Below are 19,150 nucleotides of genomic sequence, written 5' to 3'. Positions count from 1 at the left end.
TGCGAATAAAATAAACCTAAGTAGAAAGTGACCTAAGGACATAAATGTCATTCTCATATACCATCTCTTGGGTCAATTGTGTCCTTTGAGACTATAAGGACTCTTACCTTGATCTTGGCCCTAGTTGTAGGACCATCATGACTTCTCCTACCCTTGGGATCAAAGGCTACCCTAGGAGAGTTTACATGTTAATATTGAGGTTACAGTTGGTTAAGAGGTGGTACAATGCAGTAGGTGACGATGGAATTCCTAGGAGTGGGTTAAGATTGAAATTTCACTCATAAAATTTAGGAGCATCCCTGTTCTTTTCAAGAATGCAGTACCTAGAATCTGTCTACTTTCTTAATATCTTCATGGTGTTCTGCTCATGGTATTTTAGAGAGTTCTTTTTGACATATTTACAAAAAATGTTACGGTGATGGTTAGGATTAAACTTATTCAAAATGATAACTCCGAAATTTGAGTTTATAGACACAAGTGAATTTCAACTATTTCATGGATGATAAATGCCACTAGCTTGTATAACTTACCTCCAATCCCGCAAACTTTATACCACCACATAAAAGAGATGATTTTCATGAATATATACTAAGAAAAAATTGAGTCCTAGCTTCGTTTTTTCTCAACTAAAGTATTGTAGTTAGTTTTGATTGATACAAAAATTAATACAAACACGCAAAAGATTTACTGTTTAGAAGACAAAGATGTTTATTTTATGACTTCTAAGTAAAGTAATTTTTTAAAATAAAAATGATTGCAATATGTTAGATGTCTCTCATTATTATGCCTTAAAAGAATTTTATGACTATTTTATGGCTCTCTTTAAGGGTATTTTATGTCACTTTTATGGCTTTGTTTCCAAGAATCCAATGCTTCATATCCAAGATACCAAGACTTTGCTTGCCTATAAAAGGACAAATGACAATATTTTTTCTCACAAATACTCTCTCAAATGGAACAAGAATTCTCACCAAGAATGCACTCACAATATATGCGTAAATGAAAGAGATGTTGTACTATTTTTTTTTACATAGTGGAATTTTGCTCTTGATCGCCCGTGGTTTTTTTCCTCTCACACTGAGGGATTTTTCCACGTTAAATCTTGTGTGCTATTTTCTTTATCCTTTACTTGCTTCTCTTTTGTTCTAAATTGATTCAATCATGTGCTTCCGCATTGTGCTCTATCCTTAACACAATCTTATCTTATTTAACATTAATATTACTCTCAAAACAAAGTTGCAAAGTGAGAATATTATCCGATATAATACGAATAAGACGAAGTTGACGTGAGTAGTTTATGGTTAGACCACCTAAAGAAATACCACTTTTGACATGGTCTTGGTCTTTCTAGCATATCAACAGAATTTTGGAATCTTTGTCTTAGTGTTGGGTACAAAGTTCAAATGTTATTAATTTAATTTTAATAAATAATATAAAAATGTTATATTTTATTTTAATTTTACATACACTAGCGTGTCGACCGACACTTTGTGCCTGTCGACCTGCATTCTTATTGCAATATGTAAACTTAAAGAAAAATGTTGATTTAAGAAGATAAACATCATTATATGATTGTTAAATATTAGTATTGTGTGAAAGTTTTTATTAGTTAATAAGGAGAGAGGTTAAAAAAGATAAAAATGGAATATTAAAATTATGTCATGCATGGTAGTTACCAATTGTTATGACTTTATTAATAATATAGATGATAATATCTTATTGGTATAAGATATGTAATGAGATACCATATCACTGTCCCACTGATTGGTGGTGCGTTGCCTCTCTTTTGTATAAAATTCTGTATTTTATATGAATAACTAAACTTTCATAACTTCTGTATTAATAAATTAATCAATTATATTATTTTTCATTTTCACTTATTTTTATATTTTAACTCCACATTCATCTATAACAATCTTTTATCAAAATTAAAAGACAACTTAACATTATAATATTTTATTTGTCAAAAATATCATCATTATTTGGTTTGTTCTGTGAGAGAAATTTTGGAGGAGGTTAACTTTATATTAATATAAAGTTTAACCATACTACAAATAGCAGCAACATGGACCCATTCCACTGCAATGACCTGACTTTTCTTCTTTATGTATTTTGCCCCCTTCTCATCAAGCATCCGCCAATACTTATCCAAGTTAGATCGGGTCCTATTCAAACTAAGTTGTTACGATGCTCTTTAATTGCAATGGAATCTTTCCACTATATTTTGACTGATTTATGAGTTTTGAATTCTAATGGGAGTGTTATTTGGTATAATAATACTACTTAAAACGGAAAATTCAGATTAAAAACTTATAATTCAGAAAAATATTAGTATCTATGCACTCAATCATCACTTACCATTTGTACAATTAACAATAAAAACAATATACATGAACAATAAATAATATATTAACTATGAAACAAATAGATAATTATTTCCAATTTTAACCTTACTTACAAAGCAATACATGAAAACAAACAAATATAAATAACATATATCATTTTTATGTTTTTTTAGCTCATAAAAACCTCTTTCAAAACTAACTTAAAAGTGTTTATGAAGTAAACACTTAACTAAATTGTTTAGTATTTTCTTATGGCAACTAAGTTGTTTATCTAACTTGACTATGTTCTAGCATTGGTTAACGTGTTTTGCTGGCAGTTGGAAGGTTGGCCCACATCCGAACCAAACGGACCTGGCGAATTGTGACAACCTCGTGGTGGGACCCACAACTACCAGCTGTAATGATACCCCGCTCTCAGCGTCTTCCTCATACTCACTCATTTCTCTTATATTCTTATTATCATTTCATTCCTTTTTTTTATTCTATATTAAAATAACAAATATTACTAGCGCCGGTGCTTCATTTAACTATTCTAATACACGTTCAGCCAAAATCTTACTTTGCTTTCTTTAAAACGGTTTCTTTTTAGAGAGAGGGGTTTAACACTTTAACACACACATTTCTTTGTTCATTATTTGAAAAAAATATGTGGTGGATGATGAACGAGACCGGAGGCAATTACTGTTCTAAGAAGAGTGATGATTTATGCAGCAATGTTTGTGGACAGGTATATAAATCTATGTATAAATCATCAATAAGTAATTTTTTTATTCAATTCTATTTTTCGATTCTATTAGTTTATGGTTTTATTTCTTTTGCCGTGAGGGTTTTCGATCCTTTAATCTATAGGGTGAGTGATTCTGTGTGAAAATATCTGTGGTGGTTATGGAAAATTTGTCCTAGATTTGCTCTTTTTTTATTTTTTTGTGTACGATATATTCCCGATCTGAATTAAGGTTGTGTTTTATAGGTTTTGGCGACTGCTTGGTTTCTTTCTAAATTTATGAACTATTTTGTGCGGTTTGTGGTTGACGTAGACACAGGCACACTTTTTACCACCCTTTCCTTCTTTCTCCTTTTTTGTCTTCTTTTTTTGGTGAAGGAAAGGGAAAAGGGTTTCGATTTCATTTTGGTTTTTAGAAATATCTGTAATTTATTCAGGATACAGTTTTTTGCATAGCTGTATGGAAATTGAACAAATTAGATCAATGAAGAGCAAAATTGGCACTTTGTTGTTGGGTTTTAGTCTTTAGAGTTTGGAGGATTTAATAAAGGTTCATTGTTTTGTTACTTTTCATGATTTTCCATTCTTGAAGGCTTGTGTTTGGTGGTTACTTAGATATTTCTTGTTGAATTATTATGCAGGAGTCCAGTCAAGTGACGGGTATGTCAAGAATTCGCTGCATTTTGCGTGGCTTGGATGTGAAAACCTACATATTCCTGTTTGCTATTATCCCAATGTGCACATTAGGTGTCTATATCCACGGACAGAAAATCTCATACTTCCTGCGGCCACTATGGGAAAAACCACCCAAGCCTTTCCATGTCATCCCTCATTACTATCACGAGAATTTGTCAATGGAGAATCTCTGCAAGCTTCATGGCTGGGGGGTTCGGGAGTTCCCTAGACGTGTTTATGATGCTGTGTTGTTTAGTAATGAGATTGAGATACTTACCTTGCGTTGGAGAGAATTGTATCCCTACATCACAGAATTTGTTCTGCTCGAGTCAAATTCAACATTTTCTGGATTGCCTAAGCCTTTTGTTTTCAATAGCAATCGTGCACAGTTCAAGTTTGTGGAGCCGCGGTTAACCTATGGGACTATCGGTGGGAGATTTAAGAAAGGAGAAAACCCATTTATCGAGGAGGCATATCAGCGAGTAGCGTTGGACCAGCTCCTTAAGATAGCTGGTATTACAGATGATGACTTGTTGATTATGTCTGATGTTGATGAGATACCAAGTGCTCACACTATTAACCTCTTAAGGTGGTGTGATCAAGTACCTTCGATCATTCATCTGCAGCTGAAGAATTATCTTTATTCATTTGAGTTTCTGTTGGATGAGAAGAGCTGGAGGGCTTCAGTTCATAGATATAAGAGCGGTAAGACGAGGTATGCACATTACCGCCAGTCTGATGACATATTGGCCGATTCCGGTTGGCATTGTAGCTTTTGCTTCCGCCGAATCAGCGATTTCATTTTTAAGATGAAAGCCTACAGCCACAATGATAGAGTCAGGTTCTCTCACTATCTTAGTCCTGATAGAATTCAGAAAGTAATCTGCAAAGGGGCTGACTTATTCGATATGCTGCCTGAGGAGTACACTTTCAAGGAAATCATTGGCAAAATGGGACCGATACCTCATTCTTACTCAGCAGTTCATCTTCCTTCTTTTATTCTGGAAAATGCAAACGAATACAAATTTCTCTTGCCTGGAAATTGCATGAGAGAGGGATAGATATATCATGGAACTTCATTATGATACTGGCTTCTCATCAAGCTTGTGTAGCTTATGCAGTAGTTCTAAACACAACAAATTATGCTCGCAAAAAGATAGATTTAGAATCATGTATATCTCACACGCAACTAATTGTAACAAGCTTTTTGGGGCATAATTGTTTTCGAGGTGGTCATAAGTTTCTTCTAAACTGTTTCACTGGGTAAGTGGATCCTTCATCATGGGATGTTCATCTTTCAAGTCTTCATAGAGATGATGATTGTGGAGGAATATCGCCTTTATATGGTGTTGGTTAGATTCTTGATTGCCTTATTTGATAATATTGCCTTGGCCATGGCATTTATCTATTCGGTATCTAATATCCCATGAGGCCATGACAGATAACTCTTGCTACAAATGCCAAATGCTCAAAACTCCAATCTCACAAGGTTTGACATTGTAAGAGAAGTGTGCAGTTCAGGTGAACTTCTTCAATCACTAGATGATCGCACTAACAACTTGTTATTAAATGAAACCAAAACAAAAACAAATATTTGAAGTATGAAAGAGAGAGAAATGGATAAATAGAGAGAAGCATTTTTTTTTGTATTGTATTACTGTTCATTCTTGAATGTGTAACTTTTACAATATTTTTAGGATACAGACCTTATAATTTACAAGGCTTATGGGTATTGTGAATGTATGATATTGCAGCAGAAACAAAAATTGCCCTGCCCTTTCATTTTCCTCTCCCCTGTTAATAGTTTCTATGTTTTATGCTTTTGCTGCCATTGCATGTTTTATCAAATAGTATCCAGACTTAGTCTTAGTGCTGTAAAAGCTTTCAACAACTTATAGCTAAACAGCAATCACATGTTTTTCTTCTCTTAAGTTTTAAGTACCCAATTGGCAGTGTAAAACTTACTTTCTTCCTATGAGTTTTGCATGGATTGGCTTTTCACCTTGTTACATTGATTAGTGTTTTAGTTTGTTCATCGAGACGCTTATTTGTTAATGATCTACTCTTCCGGAAGAGTAGTGATGGCAGAGTCATGCATCAAAGTCCAATGCATCCAGTATAATTATTTGATATCCTCCTTTTTCTTTTCCTATGATTTTTGTTTACTACACATGCTGCCTAACGTAGCATTATAAATATTATAGTTATCAATTTGGTCTAAAATTAAAAGACCTATTTTTTTATTGGGTTAAATTGGTATATACACGTAAATTTATAAGAAGAATATTCAGTCAAGCAAAGCTGGTTATATATTAGGATTCCATCGTTTCAGGTAACTGTGTGTGAAAAACAAAACTCCATGGCAAAGAAAACTAGAAAAGCTTGCAATGAAGAAGATGGATGAATATGCCAATATTGTTTTATGGCTTGTGTGATTAACAAATGACTTTCACTTGGCCTCTTGTTTCTTGCTTAATTAATCAAGAGAAGACCCTACCTATATACAAGAGAAGAACTAAGCAACCCAAAAACAGAAAAAACAGAAACTTACCAGAAAAGGAAACTACCCAGTGAAAAAACTAACTTATGAAAAGAGACTAAAAAAGGAAAGTTTAGGCAAAACAAATTAAAACTTCAATTTGTTCTTGGGCTATGATCATTGGGCTTGGCAAGATTATCATTCTCTTCAATAGACCCCCGCAAACTAGGCACATGGATATTGATAATGCCAAGTTTGGATAAGATATTGCGAAATGGTGAAGGTGAAAGAGATATTGCGAAATGGTGAAGGTGAAAGAGATTTTGTGAAGATGTCGGCAATTTGCAGAGATGTATGAATGGGAAGAAGATGACTTATGTTGTTTTGAACTCTCTCACGAACCACGTGACAATCTATGTCAATGTGTTTCGTTCTTTCATGGAAAACCGGGTTTGCAACTATATGCAATGTTGAGTTGTTGTCACAAAAGATGCTCACTAGTTTGGGATGATGAATGCCAAGGTCACGGAATAAGAAGAACAACCATTGAGCCTCACAAGCAGCCATGACAATGGCTCTATACTCAGCTTCTAAAGATGATATGGAGACAATGTTTTATTTTTTTGTTTTTCCAAGATATCAATGCATTGCCTAAGAAGAAACACCAACCAATTATTGACTTTCTTGTGTCTATGCACTTTGCCCAATCAGAATCTGAATAACCTTGTATTGTTGTTGTGTTGTTAGTTGAAAAAAAATACCATGTCCAGGAGATGCCTTCAAGTATTTGAGGATTCTGGTGGCAGCTTTGTAGTGTAGGTTGGTTGGACATGCTAGGAATTGGCTAAGAGAACTCACTGCGTAAGAGATGTCACATCGAGTGTGAGGTATAGTAGATTGTCCATCAGTCTTCTGTAGGAAGTAATGTCTTGGAGAGGAATTCCAGATTGAGAATGAAGATTTGTGTTGTATTCCATGGGTGTAGAGATTGGTTTGGCTCCAAGAATCCAGTTTCCTCAAGCAGATCCTATGTGTATTTTCTTTGGTATAGAGTTATGCCTTGTTTTGATCTTGCTACTTCCATTCCTAAAAAGAACTTCAATTCACCAAGATCCTTGCTGCTAAATCTTTCATGGAGAGTGGTTTTGGTGTCAAGTATTTCTTTCAAGTCATTACCTGTTAGAACCAAGTCATCCACATAAACCAAAATTGTTGTAAAACCAGTGTTAGTGTTCTTAATAAACAATGAATGATCAGAAAAGGATTTGATATACCCAATTTTTAGGAGAGTGTTGGTGAGCTTGTCATGCCATTGTCTGCTTGCCTGCTTCAATCCATAAATGGATTTGTGTAATCTGCAAACTTGCTTTGGATCTGTGATTGTGAGACCTTATGGTGCTTTCATATACACTACCTCTTTGAGATCACCATGTAGGAAGGTTGTGTTGATGTCTAATTGGTGTAGGTGCCAATTATAAATTGCTACTAAGCATAGTAACACTCTTATTGTTGTCATTTTGACCACTGGACTGAATATGTCCATGTAATCCACACCCTCAGTTTGATTGAAGCCTTTGGCTACAAGCCTGACTTTATACCTTTCAATAGTGTCATATGCATTATGTTTGATTTTGAAGATTCATTTACATCCTACTGCCCTTTTGTCATCAGGTAAATTGGTCAAGGTCCAAATATGGTTATTGTCTAAGGCCTTTAGTTCTGTTTCAATTGCTTTTCTCCAATAGGGTAGCTTGATTGTCTCAGAGTAGGTTTTAGGGGTTTGATCAAGGGTTATGGACAATGAAAAATTTCTATGTTTAGAGGAGAAATGGCTATAGTCAATTGTATCACTGATGGGATATCTGATGTTCGAGGCAGAAGATGTGTTTTGGTGAATCAAGTTGCAGTGATAATCTTTTAGGTAGGTTGGTGGCCCTCTGATTCTATTGGATTGCCTAGTAGGTTGTTGGTCATTTGGTGTTTCAGTTGTATGATCTAAGTCAGATTGAATATGATTGTGATCAAGGATAGTTTGATCAATGCCAAGGTGTTCTGTTGTTTGTGATGCAGGGTAGCAGAATATGTCATCTTCATCATTTGGAACTATAGGATTTTGATTATGTTCTATACTGGTAGAATTTTGGTTGGTGAATGGGAAAATGTATTCATAACAGGCTACATTTCTGGATAGAAAAACTTCATTGGTTCTAGCATCTAGGAGCACATATCCTTTAGTTCCATGTTTGAAGCCTAAGAAGATGCATTTCCTAGATCTATGGTCAAGTTTCTTTCAGTGGCCAATCAATGTAGAAGCATAACATAGACTACCAAAAACCTTTAAATTGGTTATGTCAGGCAAAGATTCATACAACAGTTCATAAGGAGATTTGTTAATCAAGAATATAATAGGTTGTTTATTGATTAAGTATGTTCCATAAGTGACAACATAATTCCAAAAACAAGCAGACAAATTAGATTGAAAAAGTAATGATCTTGTGACACCAAGAATGTGTTGGTGTTTTCTTTCTACTATGCCATTTTATTGAGGTGTCTCAACACAAGTAGTTTGATGTTCAATTCCCTTATCTGTGAAGAATTTCCTCATTAGGAATTCTTTCCCATTATCGGTCCTAAGGACCTTTATTTTGGACCCAAATTGGGTCTCAATTTAGGCAATAAAGCCTTTGATTAGAGGAGTTGCTTCATCCTTCTGTTTCATAAAGAAAATTCAGGTGAACCTGGTTTTATCATCCACAATTGTGAGAAAATATTTGTGGCCAAATGTAGATGGAGTGGAGAGAGGCCCCTATATGTCTATGTGTATAAGATCAAAAGCAACAACAGATTCAGTAATGCTAGGAGAGAAAGACAACCTTTTCTATTTTGCCAAGTGACAAACCTCACAAGGGTTAGGTGTCTTATTACATTGAATGAAAGGAAAAGTGTTCTGCATTATTTGCATCTTTCTATGAGATGGGTGGCCTAGCCTAGAATGCCACAGATTACAATCATTGTAGGATGTGAAAACATTTACATTGTGAGATTTAGGACAGTTCTTACTGTGTTCATTTAGCATATATAGTCCCCTCTTTAGCTCAGTTGCAGCAATCATCTTCAAGGAGTGTTGGTCCTGAATTTTGCAATGATTGTTTGAGAATATTAATGTGCAAGCCAAGGAGGATATGAGCTTAGAAACAAATATTAGATTGAAGTTAAAAGTAGGTACATATAACACATCAATAAGGTAGAGGGAATCAGAAAACACTATTGTCCCTGAGTAATTGGGAATCACATGATTACCATTAGGTAATGTGATTGAGAGGGGCTTGATTCTTTTGAAATTTTGGAATGCAGGAAGGGAGCAATAGACATGATCTGTTGCCCCTGTGTCAAGTACCCAGTTTCTTGGTTTATATGTATGCAAGGAGAAGGATTTACCTGAGTCATTTTGGTCATGAGTTGGGATTAGATTTGATGCAGAACTAATCTGATTTGTGCTATGGATGGACTGAGTCATTGATTCTTGAATCAAGCTTCTTAATGCATTGTGTTGAGCTGGTGTGAAAGCTGATCCTAGGTCCATTTCATTTTCTTTGTGTCATACCTTGATTGCATTGTCTTGATCTTCAATGTGTTCATTTGTGCTTGAATAACAGTTGATGTTACTTGTGTTGTTTGAATAGCTGGGAGGAAATCCATGCTTCTTGTAGCAAGTATATATAGTATGCCCAATCCTTTGACAATAGGTGCAAGTTTTTTTGTCCTCTTCCTCTACCAATGGTCCCTTGTCTTCCTTGAACACGTTCCATTGATTAAACCTCTGTAACCTCTGCCTCTTCCTCTTTGTCTCGTGTCATTGAAGTTTATGAGATTTGCTACAAAACTTGGATTTTCGAATAACATCTGTCTTTCTTGTTAGATCAAGATTGAGAATACATTGTTTATGGCAGGTAAGGGTTGCATCAACATTATTTGCGATCTGACTGAGGAGTATTGGTCATTCGGGCCTCTTAAGAAACAAATCACATACTCGTTTTCTCTATAGTTCTTCATGGTTGGGATCAGTGCACAATGACATTTTACTTCACAATCACGGGGAGGTATAGGCATGTAGTTATCCAACTGTTGCCATAGGGCTTTCATTTGTGTAAATAATTTGTCAATAGATCCATTGCCTTGCTTGATCGAGTGCATCTCTCCAATCAGTTCAAAAATCCTAAAAATGTCACCTTGATGATACCTTTCTTTCAAGTCATCTCATATCTCCTTTGCACTATTCATCCATAAAACACTCTGAACTATAGAAGGTTGTATTGATTGCGTCAGCCATGATACCACTAGGTTGTTGCATCTGTTCCAAGTTGCATACATTTGGTCATTAGGTGCTGGTTTTGGCAATGATCCGTCCACAAACACAAGTTTGTTTTTGGATTCCAAAGCCATGGTCATTGCTCTTGACCATGGATGATAATTTTCACCATTCATTAAGGCCGAAACAAGAGCAACTCCTGGATTTTCATTGGGAGATAGGTAGTAGGGATTCGAGGGGTCAAGAATAGGATTTATGAGTTGGTTGGCCATAACAGGAGCAGAAGAGTATGTGTGGTGCTAATGGAAAGAATGAAAGAATCAATTTGAAAGAGAAGGTGGAGAAGAAACATAAGGGAAGAGAAGTCAAGGAATCGATAAAGGTAGCAGGATCATGACGGTGCAGCAGAGACACCCTCAAAAGGGTACTCTGATACCATGTTTAAAACAAAACTCCATGGCAAAAGAAAACTAGAAAAGCTTGCAATGAAGATGGATGAATATGTCAATATTGTTTTATGCTTGTGTGATTAACTAATGACTTTCACTTGGCCTCTTGTTTCTTGCTTAAATAATCAAGAGAAGACCCTACCTATATACAAGAGAAGAACTAAGCAACCCAAAAACAAAAAAAAAGAGAAACTTATTAGAAAAGGAAACTACCCAGTAATAGAAAAAACCAACTTATGAAAAGAGACTAAAAAGGAAAGTTTGGGCAAAACAAATTAATTCAATTTGCTCTTGGGCTATGATCTTTGGGCTTGGCAAGATTATCATTCTCTTCAACACTGTGACTAAGAGTTCGTGACTACCCCTCTTAACAAGTGTTAGTTACAGGAATCAAACATTCAACCTTAAAGATCCAGTGAAACCGTACACCATTAGACCAATGTCTTGTTAGTTTTTGCTACATTAATTTGATTAGAAATTCTAGGCTTCTCCAATGTGACCACACCATTTGCTCCAGTCTTCACTTTATTTACAATAGCAAGTCCCTTAGGGGTTTGTTTGAAGGAAGGAATGGAGGATATTCTACCTCAACGCTTAGCCAATTCTGAGAGGATAATGTTATGCCAAAAACAAAAATATATAGCAGCAGCCCAAAGAAAAACACCAAGCACTTTGACACGTGCATGCGTTTAAATATGTACAAAATCTATTTAGTTTTTGAACTAATATGCTTTCTCGTCGCGAGAAAAATTTAAGAGTTTTATACAATATTATTGTGTCATCCATATTTAATTATTATTGTTTCTTTAAACAATTTAATACAAATAAATAATGAATGATATATTAAATTTATATAAATATTTATATTGATAATACATAAATATTATATATTTACTAGAAATAACTAAAAATATGTGATATTATACCCCTAAAAATGTGAACTATAAATATGCTTTCAACCTGAATTCATCTATTTCATGGATGATAAACCTGAATAGCTTGTATGAAAATTAATACTAAAACACGCAAAAGATATTGATTCCTATGTTGTACTTAGTTTTTTCTCAACTACAAGATTGTCGTTAGCTTTGATTTTTCTCAACTAAAAGATTGTCGTTAGCTTTGAATTTGGTTTTGATTGATACAAAAATTAATACTAAAACACGCAAAAGATTATTGTTTAGGAGACAAAGGATGTTTATTGTATGAATACTAATTAAAGTATTTTTTTAAAATAAAAATAAGTACAATCTTATCTTATTTAACTTGAATATTACTTTTACAAAGTTGCAAAGTGATATAATACGAATAAGATGAAGTTGACGTGAGTAGTTTATCGTTAGAAAATTCAGAGAAATGTCACTTTTTGACATGGTCTTAGTCTTCCTAGTAGATCAACGGTATTTATTCCTGTTAAGTGTTTAAAGTAGTTGTCTGGGTCTGGTTGGTGATGCTTCTGCCTCTCGTCTGTGTAAAATTCTGTAGTTGACTTTGAGTGATGTTGGAGCACTACTGTTACTAGTAGTGAGACACACTTTGTGCCTCCTGATGCAAATTCATATTCATATTTTTATGATATTAATTATTAAAATTATATATGTTTATTTTGAAGAATTAGAATTTTTTTTTATTGAGTATACTTTATAACATATTTTTATTAGGATACTTTATTATAATTTTTTATTTTATTATAATGTTAGAGATAATTAATATGTTCTTGTTGTTTACATATGATTATATGATTTTTTTTGTAAAAATTAAAAGTTTAAGGGCAAAATAGGAAAATAAAATTTTACTATGTTTTCACTTTATATAGTACTAGTGTGTATAGGCATTTCATGCCTGCCGGTGAATATTGTGTGATTCTACATATTTAATTTTTATATATTATATTTTTATGTGTTTATGATAATATTTAATTTAAGGTGAGATATGTGGTAATTAATGTATGGGTGGTAGTTGCTTAGGATTATATAGTTTTTTTTGTAAAAATTAACTAATGTTAAGGGCAATATAGGAAATGAAAATTACACCACGAGGGAAGTTATTTCATGTTTTGACTTTATATATAGTATAAATATATAGAGTAGATATATAGATATATGAATAAATAAAATTTATAACTTCTTATTAATAAGTTAATCGATTATATTATTTTTTATTTTCACTTATTTTTATGTTTTATCTGTACAGGATCTCATAACATTCTTATCAAAATTAAAGGACAACTTAAAATTATAACATCTTATTTGTCAAAATGATATCATTATTTGGTATATTCTGTAATAGAAATTTTGAAGGACGTTAACTTTATATAACCATACTACAAATAGCAGCAACATGGACCCTTTCCACTGCAATGATCTGACTTTTCTTCTCTATGTATTTTGTACATTCAGAATTTTCTTCCTTATGAATGTATTTTGCTATGACAATTGATTCTTCTATTCCCCCGTCTCATAAGCATACCCTCAACTTGTGCAATGCCAATAATTATTAAAGTTAGGTTAGGGCCAATTCAGACTAAGTTTTTACGTTGTTCTTTAAATGTCATGGAATCTTTCAACTATATTTTGACTGATTTCCGACTTTTGAATTCTAAAGGAGCGTTATTTGGGATAATAATACTTAAAAACGGAAATTGAGATAAAAGTAATACACATTAATAATAAATGATGATATAATAATCTTGTGTTTTTTGCATTCATAATACACAAATAATAAACTCACACACTAAGATTTTAACATATTTACCATGTAGGTTTGTGTATTATCACGTATGTAATGAAATGGTGGAGATAAATATGTTGAGCTTTCCATATTTAAAATTTTCGATAAAAAATTATAAAGTTGAAACAAAATATTCTCCCTATCGGTTGGAAAACAAATCGATATTATTTCATCACCTTTAAGTTTATTTCATTCAATCTAAATTACTATATTATCATAGTTTCAAGTGATTTAATATGTATACATTGACATTATATCAGTAATTAATAGTAATTAATGGTAGATGATATGCTGAAAAAAAATTCACTGTCAATGCACAAATTTTAAATTCTAGTTTGAAATAGGGTAAACATGATTGGACCCTACGGAATTATTTAGTTTGTCCCGGCTATGACCAAACTGAAATATGATTGAGTTTTATCGAGACCGAGGTCGGGTTCGAGTTAAAAATCAAGCTTAATCAATACTCAAGGTAAAATAAAAGACAAGCATAATTCGATCTGACCTATCTCATGATCATTCATTCATTATGTTGATATGTGTCTATTCAATTGCATACAAAATACTGACATTTTTCTTTGACCAAAAATATCATGTATTCTCTAAAAAAATTTCATCATTTATACATATATGTAAATTATTAATAAAATACTTGCATATATCTTCCCATTTAACAAATTACATATTATAATTAATTTAATATTAAGAAGACTTTACTTAAAAAATGTTAAATTAATAGGAATGAAAATTTCAAATTCACACATTTTGTTTTAACATGGACTTTTAGATTAATCTTATTTAGTTTTACCTTTTTTACTTATATAATATATTTGCATTAACCACTAAATTTATTTAACACGAAGATACATTGTTGTATTGTAATTGTTATGAATCTCATTACAATTATTTTCTTGATGACCTATTGCTAATTTAATAACATATTTATATTTATATTTATATAGGAATTATTTCAATAAACACATACAATTTAATAATTAACCATGAACAAAAAAAATAGTTCAAATTAACTGGTTGCAAAAAACATATTTTTTTAGTACTACCATTTTCTCATCTTTTGGGGTGATAAACTATATTTAGAGTTTGTGATTACATTTTTTTAATAAATATCACTTTTAGATATCAAATTCTTAACCTTAGAATTCTAGTAGAGCCTTATACTACGAGACAAACGATTTGTTGGTTGGTTGCAAGAGACACATTTAGAGTGCTTTATCTAATTTTCTCATAATAATAATATTAAAAAAGCATGGGCCCTTTTGAGAGACGTTGGTTAAAATGTTTGGTTGGCAGTTCGAAGGTTGGGTGGCCCACATCGGAACCAAAAGGACCTGGCGAGTGGTTTCAACCTCGTGGTGGGACCCTCATTTACCAGCTGTATTGATACCTCCGCTCTCAACGTCTTCTTCATACTCACTCACTCTCCCTTCTTATTATCATTTCATTCCTTTTTTTTATTCTATATCAAAATAACAAATACTTACTAGCGCCGTTGCTTCATTCAACTATTCTAAAACACAGGTTCAGCCAAAATCCTACTTTGTTTTCATAGAGAGAGGGGTTTAACACTTTCTTCTGTTTCTTTTCTAAGTTTAACTCTTACGAGAATAATAACAAACACGTTTCCTGCTTCATTCTTTCAAAAAAATATGTGGTGGATGATGAACGAGACCGGAGGCAATTACTGTTCTAAGAAGAGTGATGATTTATGCAGCAATGTTTGTGGTCAGGTATATATATCTATTTATAAATCATCAATAAGTAATTTTATTTTTATTTAATTCTATTTTTGGATTTTACTAGTTTGTGATTTCGTTTCTTTTGCCATGGCTCTAATTTTCTACCCTTTAATTTATGGGGTGAGTGATTCTGTGGAAAAATATCTGATCGAACGGTTTATAGTGTGTATGGGTGGTTATGGAAATTTTGTCCTAGATTTACTCTTTTTTATTTTTGTATGTGTACGAGATATACCTGATCTGAATTAAGGTTGCGTTTTTGAGGTTTTGGCGTCTGCTTGTTTTTTTCTAAATTTATGAACTATTTTGTGCGGTTTGTGGTTAATGTATACATAGACACAACTTTGACCTCCCTTTCCTTTCTATTTTTTTTGGTCTTCTTTTTTTGGTGAGGGAAAGGGAAAAAGGTTTTGGATTTCATTTTGGTTTTGAGAAATATCTCTAATTTATTCAGGATAGAGTTTTTTGCTTGATGATTTGGATTATTGATGCTATAGTTGTATGGAAATTGAACAACTTTGATCAATGAAGAGCAAAATTTGCACTTTGTTTTTGGGTTTTAGTCTCTGGATGATTGAATGAAGGTTCATTGTTTTGTTACTTTTTCGTGATTTTCCATTCTTGAAGGCTTGTGTTTGGTGGTTACTTAGATATTTCTTGTTGAATTGATTATGCAGGAGTCAAGTCAAGTAACGGGCATGTCAAGAATTCGCTGCATTTTGCGCGGTTTGGATGTGAAAACCTACATATTCCTGTTTGCTATTATCCCAATGTGCACATTAGGTGTCTATATCCATGGACAGAAAATCTCGTACTTCCTGCGGCCGCTATGGGAAAAACCACCGAAGCCTTTCCATGTCATCCCTCATTACTATCACGAGAATGTGTCAATGGAGAATCTCTGCAAGCTTCATGGCTGGGGGGTCCGGGAGTTCCCTAGACATGTTTATGATGCTGTGTTGTTTAGTAATGAGATTGAAATACTTACCTTGCGTTGGAAAGAATTGTATCCCTACATCACAGAATTTGTTCTGCTCGAGTCAAATTCAACATTTTCTGGATTGCCGAAGCCTTTTGTTTTCAATAGCAATCGTGCACAGTTGAAGTTTGTGGAGCCACGGTTAACCTATGGGACTATTGGTGGGAGATTTAAGAAAGGAGAAAATCCATTTATCGAGGAGGCGTATCAGCGAGTAGCGTTGGACCAGCTCCTTAAGATAGCTGGTATTACAGATGATGACTTGTTGATTATGTCTGATGTTGATGAGATACCAAGTGCTCACACTATTAACCTCTTAAGGTGGTGTGATCAAGTACCTTCGATCATTCATCTGCAGCTGAAGAATTATCTTTATTCATTTGAGTTTCTGTTGGATGAGAAGAGCTGGAGGGCTTCAGTTCATAGATATAAGAGCGGTAAGACGAGGTATGCACATTACCGCCAGTCTGATGACATATTGGCCGATTCCGGTTGGCATTGTAGCTTTTGCTTCCGCCGAATCAGCGATTTCATTTTTAAGATGAAAGCCTACAGCCACAATGATAGAGTCAGGTTCTCTCACTATCTTAGTCCCGATAGAATTCAGAAAGTAATCTGCAAAGGAGCCGACTTATTTGATATGCTGCCTGAGGAATACACTTTCAAGGAAATCATTGGTAAAATGGGACCGATACCTCATTCCTACTCTGCAGTTCATCTTCCTGCTTTTATTCTGGAAAATGCAAAAGAGTACAAATTTCTCTTACCTGGAAATTGCATGAGAGAGGGATAGATATATTATGGAACTTCATTTATCATACTGGCTTCTCACCAAGGTTGTGTTGCTTATGCAGTAGTTCTAAACACAACAAACTATACTCGCAGATAGATTTAGGATCCTGTATATCTCAAACGCAACTAATTGTAACGAGTTTTTTCCGAGCATAATTGTTTTCGAGGTGGTCATAAATTTCTTCTAAAATGTTTCACTAGGTAAGTGGATCCTTCATCATGGGATACTCAGCTTTCAAGTCTTCATAGAGATGATGATGAAGGAATGTGGCCTCTATATGGTCCTGGTTAGATTCTTGATTGCCTTCTTTGATAGTATTGCCAAGGCCATGGCATTTATCTATTTGGTATCTAATATCCCATGACAGATAATTCTTGCTACGAATGCCAAATGCTCAAAACTCCAATTTCACAAGGTTTTACATGGTAAGAAGAGAAGTGTGTGGTTCAGGTGAACTTCTTCAATCACTAGATGATCGTTCTAACAACTTGTTATTAAATGTACCAAAACAAAAACATATATTTCCAAGTATAAGGAAAGATAGAAAGTAGAGATAAATAGAGAGAAGAACTTTTTTTGTATTGTACTATTCATTCTTCAATGTGTATTACATAATGTGTCAATAATATTGAATATTGAGTATAGTAACTTAGAATAAAAGCCGCAAACCCATCTGTTCTATTATTTTTTATATGCAGACCAAACTCATGAGAATTATATTAATGGACATCCACTGATTCATTACAGCAATATAACACACCCATGAAAACTCATTTTGGTTTCTAATTATTTTGTGGACCACTTTAGTCTCTCTACATAAAAGTAACAAATTTGTATATATTATTATTATTCTGAATGTCACTTTGGGGCTAATGTATCTCATCAAAAGAATTGAAGTGTTTCGGTCATCCTTTCGTTTAATTGGAACTTATAATTGGATGTTAATTGCTAATTTCTGAATCGCAGTAAGCTATGCAGAGTGCAAACAACAAATCAATGACACATTATATAAAAAAATGGGTGTAATTCTAAACGAATTTCAAGTATAATTGTTTGCTGATTGCTATGGTTAATTAAGACCTTTTGATACAAAATACTGAAAATAGGCTAGCTCAGAATTTTTGTCTATTATCATTGATATCTTTCAGCTGAAGATGAAATAAAAGAGATGAAGTTGATGAACATATCCAGCATAGAAGTAGAATCTAAACTCAAGCAGAAAGCAGTCACTTGATTATGCCAATAAAAAAGTGATTAAATGATATAAATTAATACAAGTAAATATTCGTTAGTCAAGAGCAGTTGGCAATGACATTCCTTGTCTACTATTTTCAGTTTGACACTGAATATGTCAGTCTAATTGTAAGGAAAAAATGACACTAAAGCAATAGTCACAAGTTACAACCGTGTGTTTTTACCTACATACTTTTTTGTCAGCTTACCTACAAAGAGTAAGATGTACAAATCAGTAAACAAGCCCCTTTGCAATTTGTGGATTACATTAAATTCTATTTTACTTGGAATCATTCAATGTAAGTACAGTGTTAACTAAATTGTCAACTTTCTGTGTCATTCAAGGAAAGAGTATTTACAATTCAAGGAATTGGTTGACTTGTCACCGAACATAAAGTTCAAGTTTTCTAATTGCTTAGTCATCGTAGAAATCGCCAAAAATGATAAATAAAAAACCAATAGACACATAATAAGGTAAAGGGTATAATTTTTTATTTGTTCAATAGGATTTTTCACAACTTTCAGCAATGGATTTGTACATTGAGTTTCTGCTTAGTCCTCTATCTAGGACTGCAAATTTATATTGCAAGTAACTAGTATTACTGAGTTAAAACAAACATATACCAAAAGAATCATGTGAGAATCGAAAAACAAAATGGTGACATTGTGATGCAGAA

At 33.4% G+C, this 19,150-nt stretch overlaps 2 protein-coding genes across 4 annotated transcripts; both read left to right on the top strand.

The window, feature by feature from the left end:
- LOC109362502 lies at nt 2,950–17,620 on the top strand. 2 transcript variants are annotated; one of them, XM_019608333.1, is made up of 3 exons: nt 2,950–3,072; nt 3,711–5,090; nt 17,480–17,620. In XM_019608333.1, the coding sequence occupies exons 1-2, from the start codon at nt 2,992–2,994 to the stop codon at nt 4,803–4,805; spliced, it is 1,176 nt and encodes a 391-aa protein (XP_019463878.1). In that variant the 5' UTR covers nt 2,950–2,991; the 3' UTR covers nt 4,806–5,090; nt 17,480–17,620. The 2 variants fall into 2 exon arrangements, with proteins under 2 accessions (XP_019463878.1, XP_019463879.1); XM_019608334.1 differs by lacking the exon at nt 2,950–3,072 and adding an exon at nt 3,559–3,619.
- On the top strand, nt 15,202–17,421 carry LOC109362501. 2 transcript variants are annotated; one of them, XM_019608330.1, is made up of 3 exons: nt 15,202–15,250; nt 15,284–15,459; nt 16,146–17,421. In XM_019608330.1, exons 2-3 carry the CDS (start codon nt 15,379–15,381, stop codon nt 17,238–17,240), a joined length of 1,176 nt encoding a protein of 391 aa, XP_019463875.1. In that variant the 5' UTR covers nt 15,202–15,250; nt 15,284–15,378; the 3' UTR covers nt 17,241–17,421. The 2 variants fall into 2 exon arrangements, with proteins under 2 accessions (XP_019463875.1, XP_019463877.1); XM_019608332.1 differs by lacking the exons at nt 15,202–15,250; nt 15,284–15,459 and adding an exon at nt 15,579–16,052.

Source organism: Lupinus angustifolius, chromosome LG12, assembly GCF_001865875.1.
Source record: "Lupinus angustifolius cultivar Tanjil chromosome LG12, LupAngTanjil_v1.0, whole genome shotgun sequence".
Classification (NCBI taxonomy): Eukaryota; Viridiplantae; Streptophyta; class Magnoliopsida; order Fabales; family Fabaceae; genus Lupinus; species Lupinus angustifolius.
The sequence above is the reverse complement of the archived record's forward strand: the minus strand, read 5'-3'. Positions and strand labels throughout refer to the sequence as shown.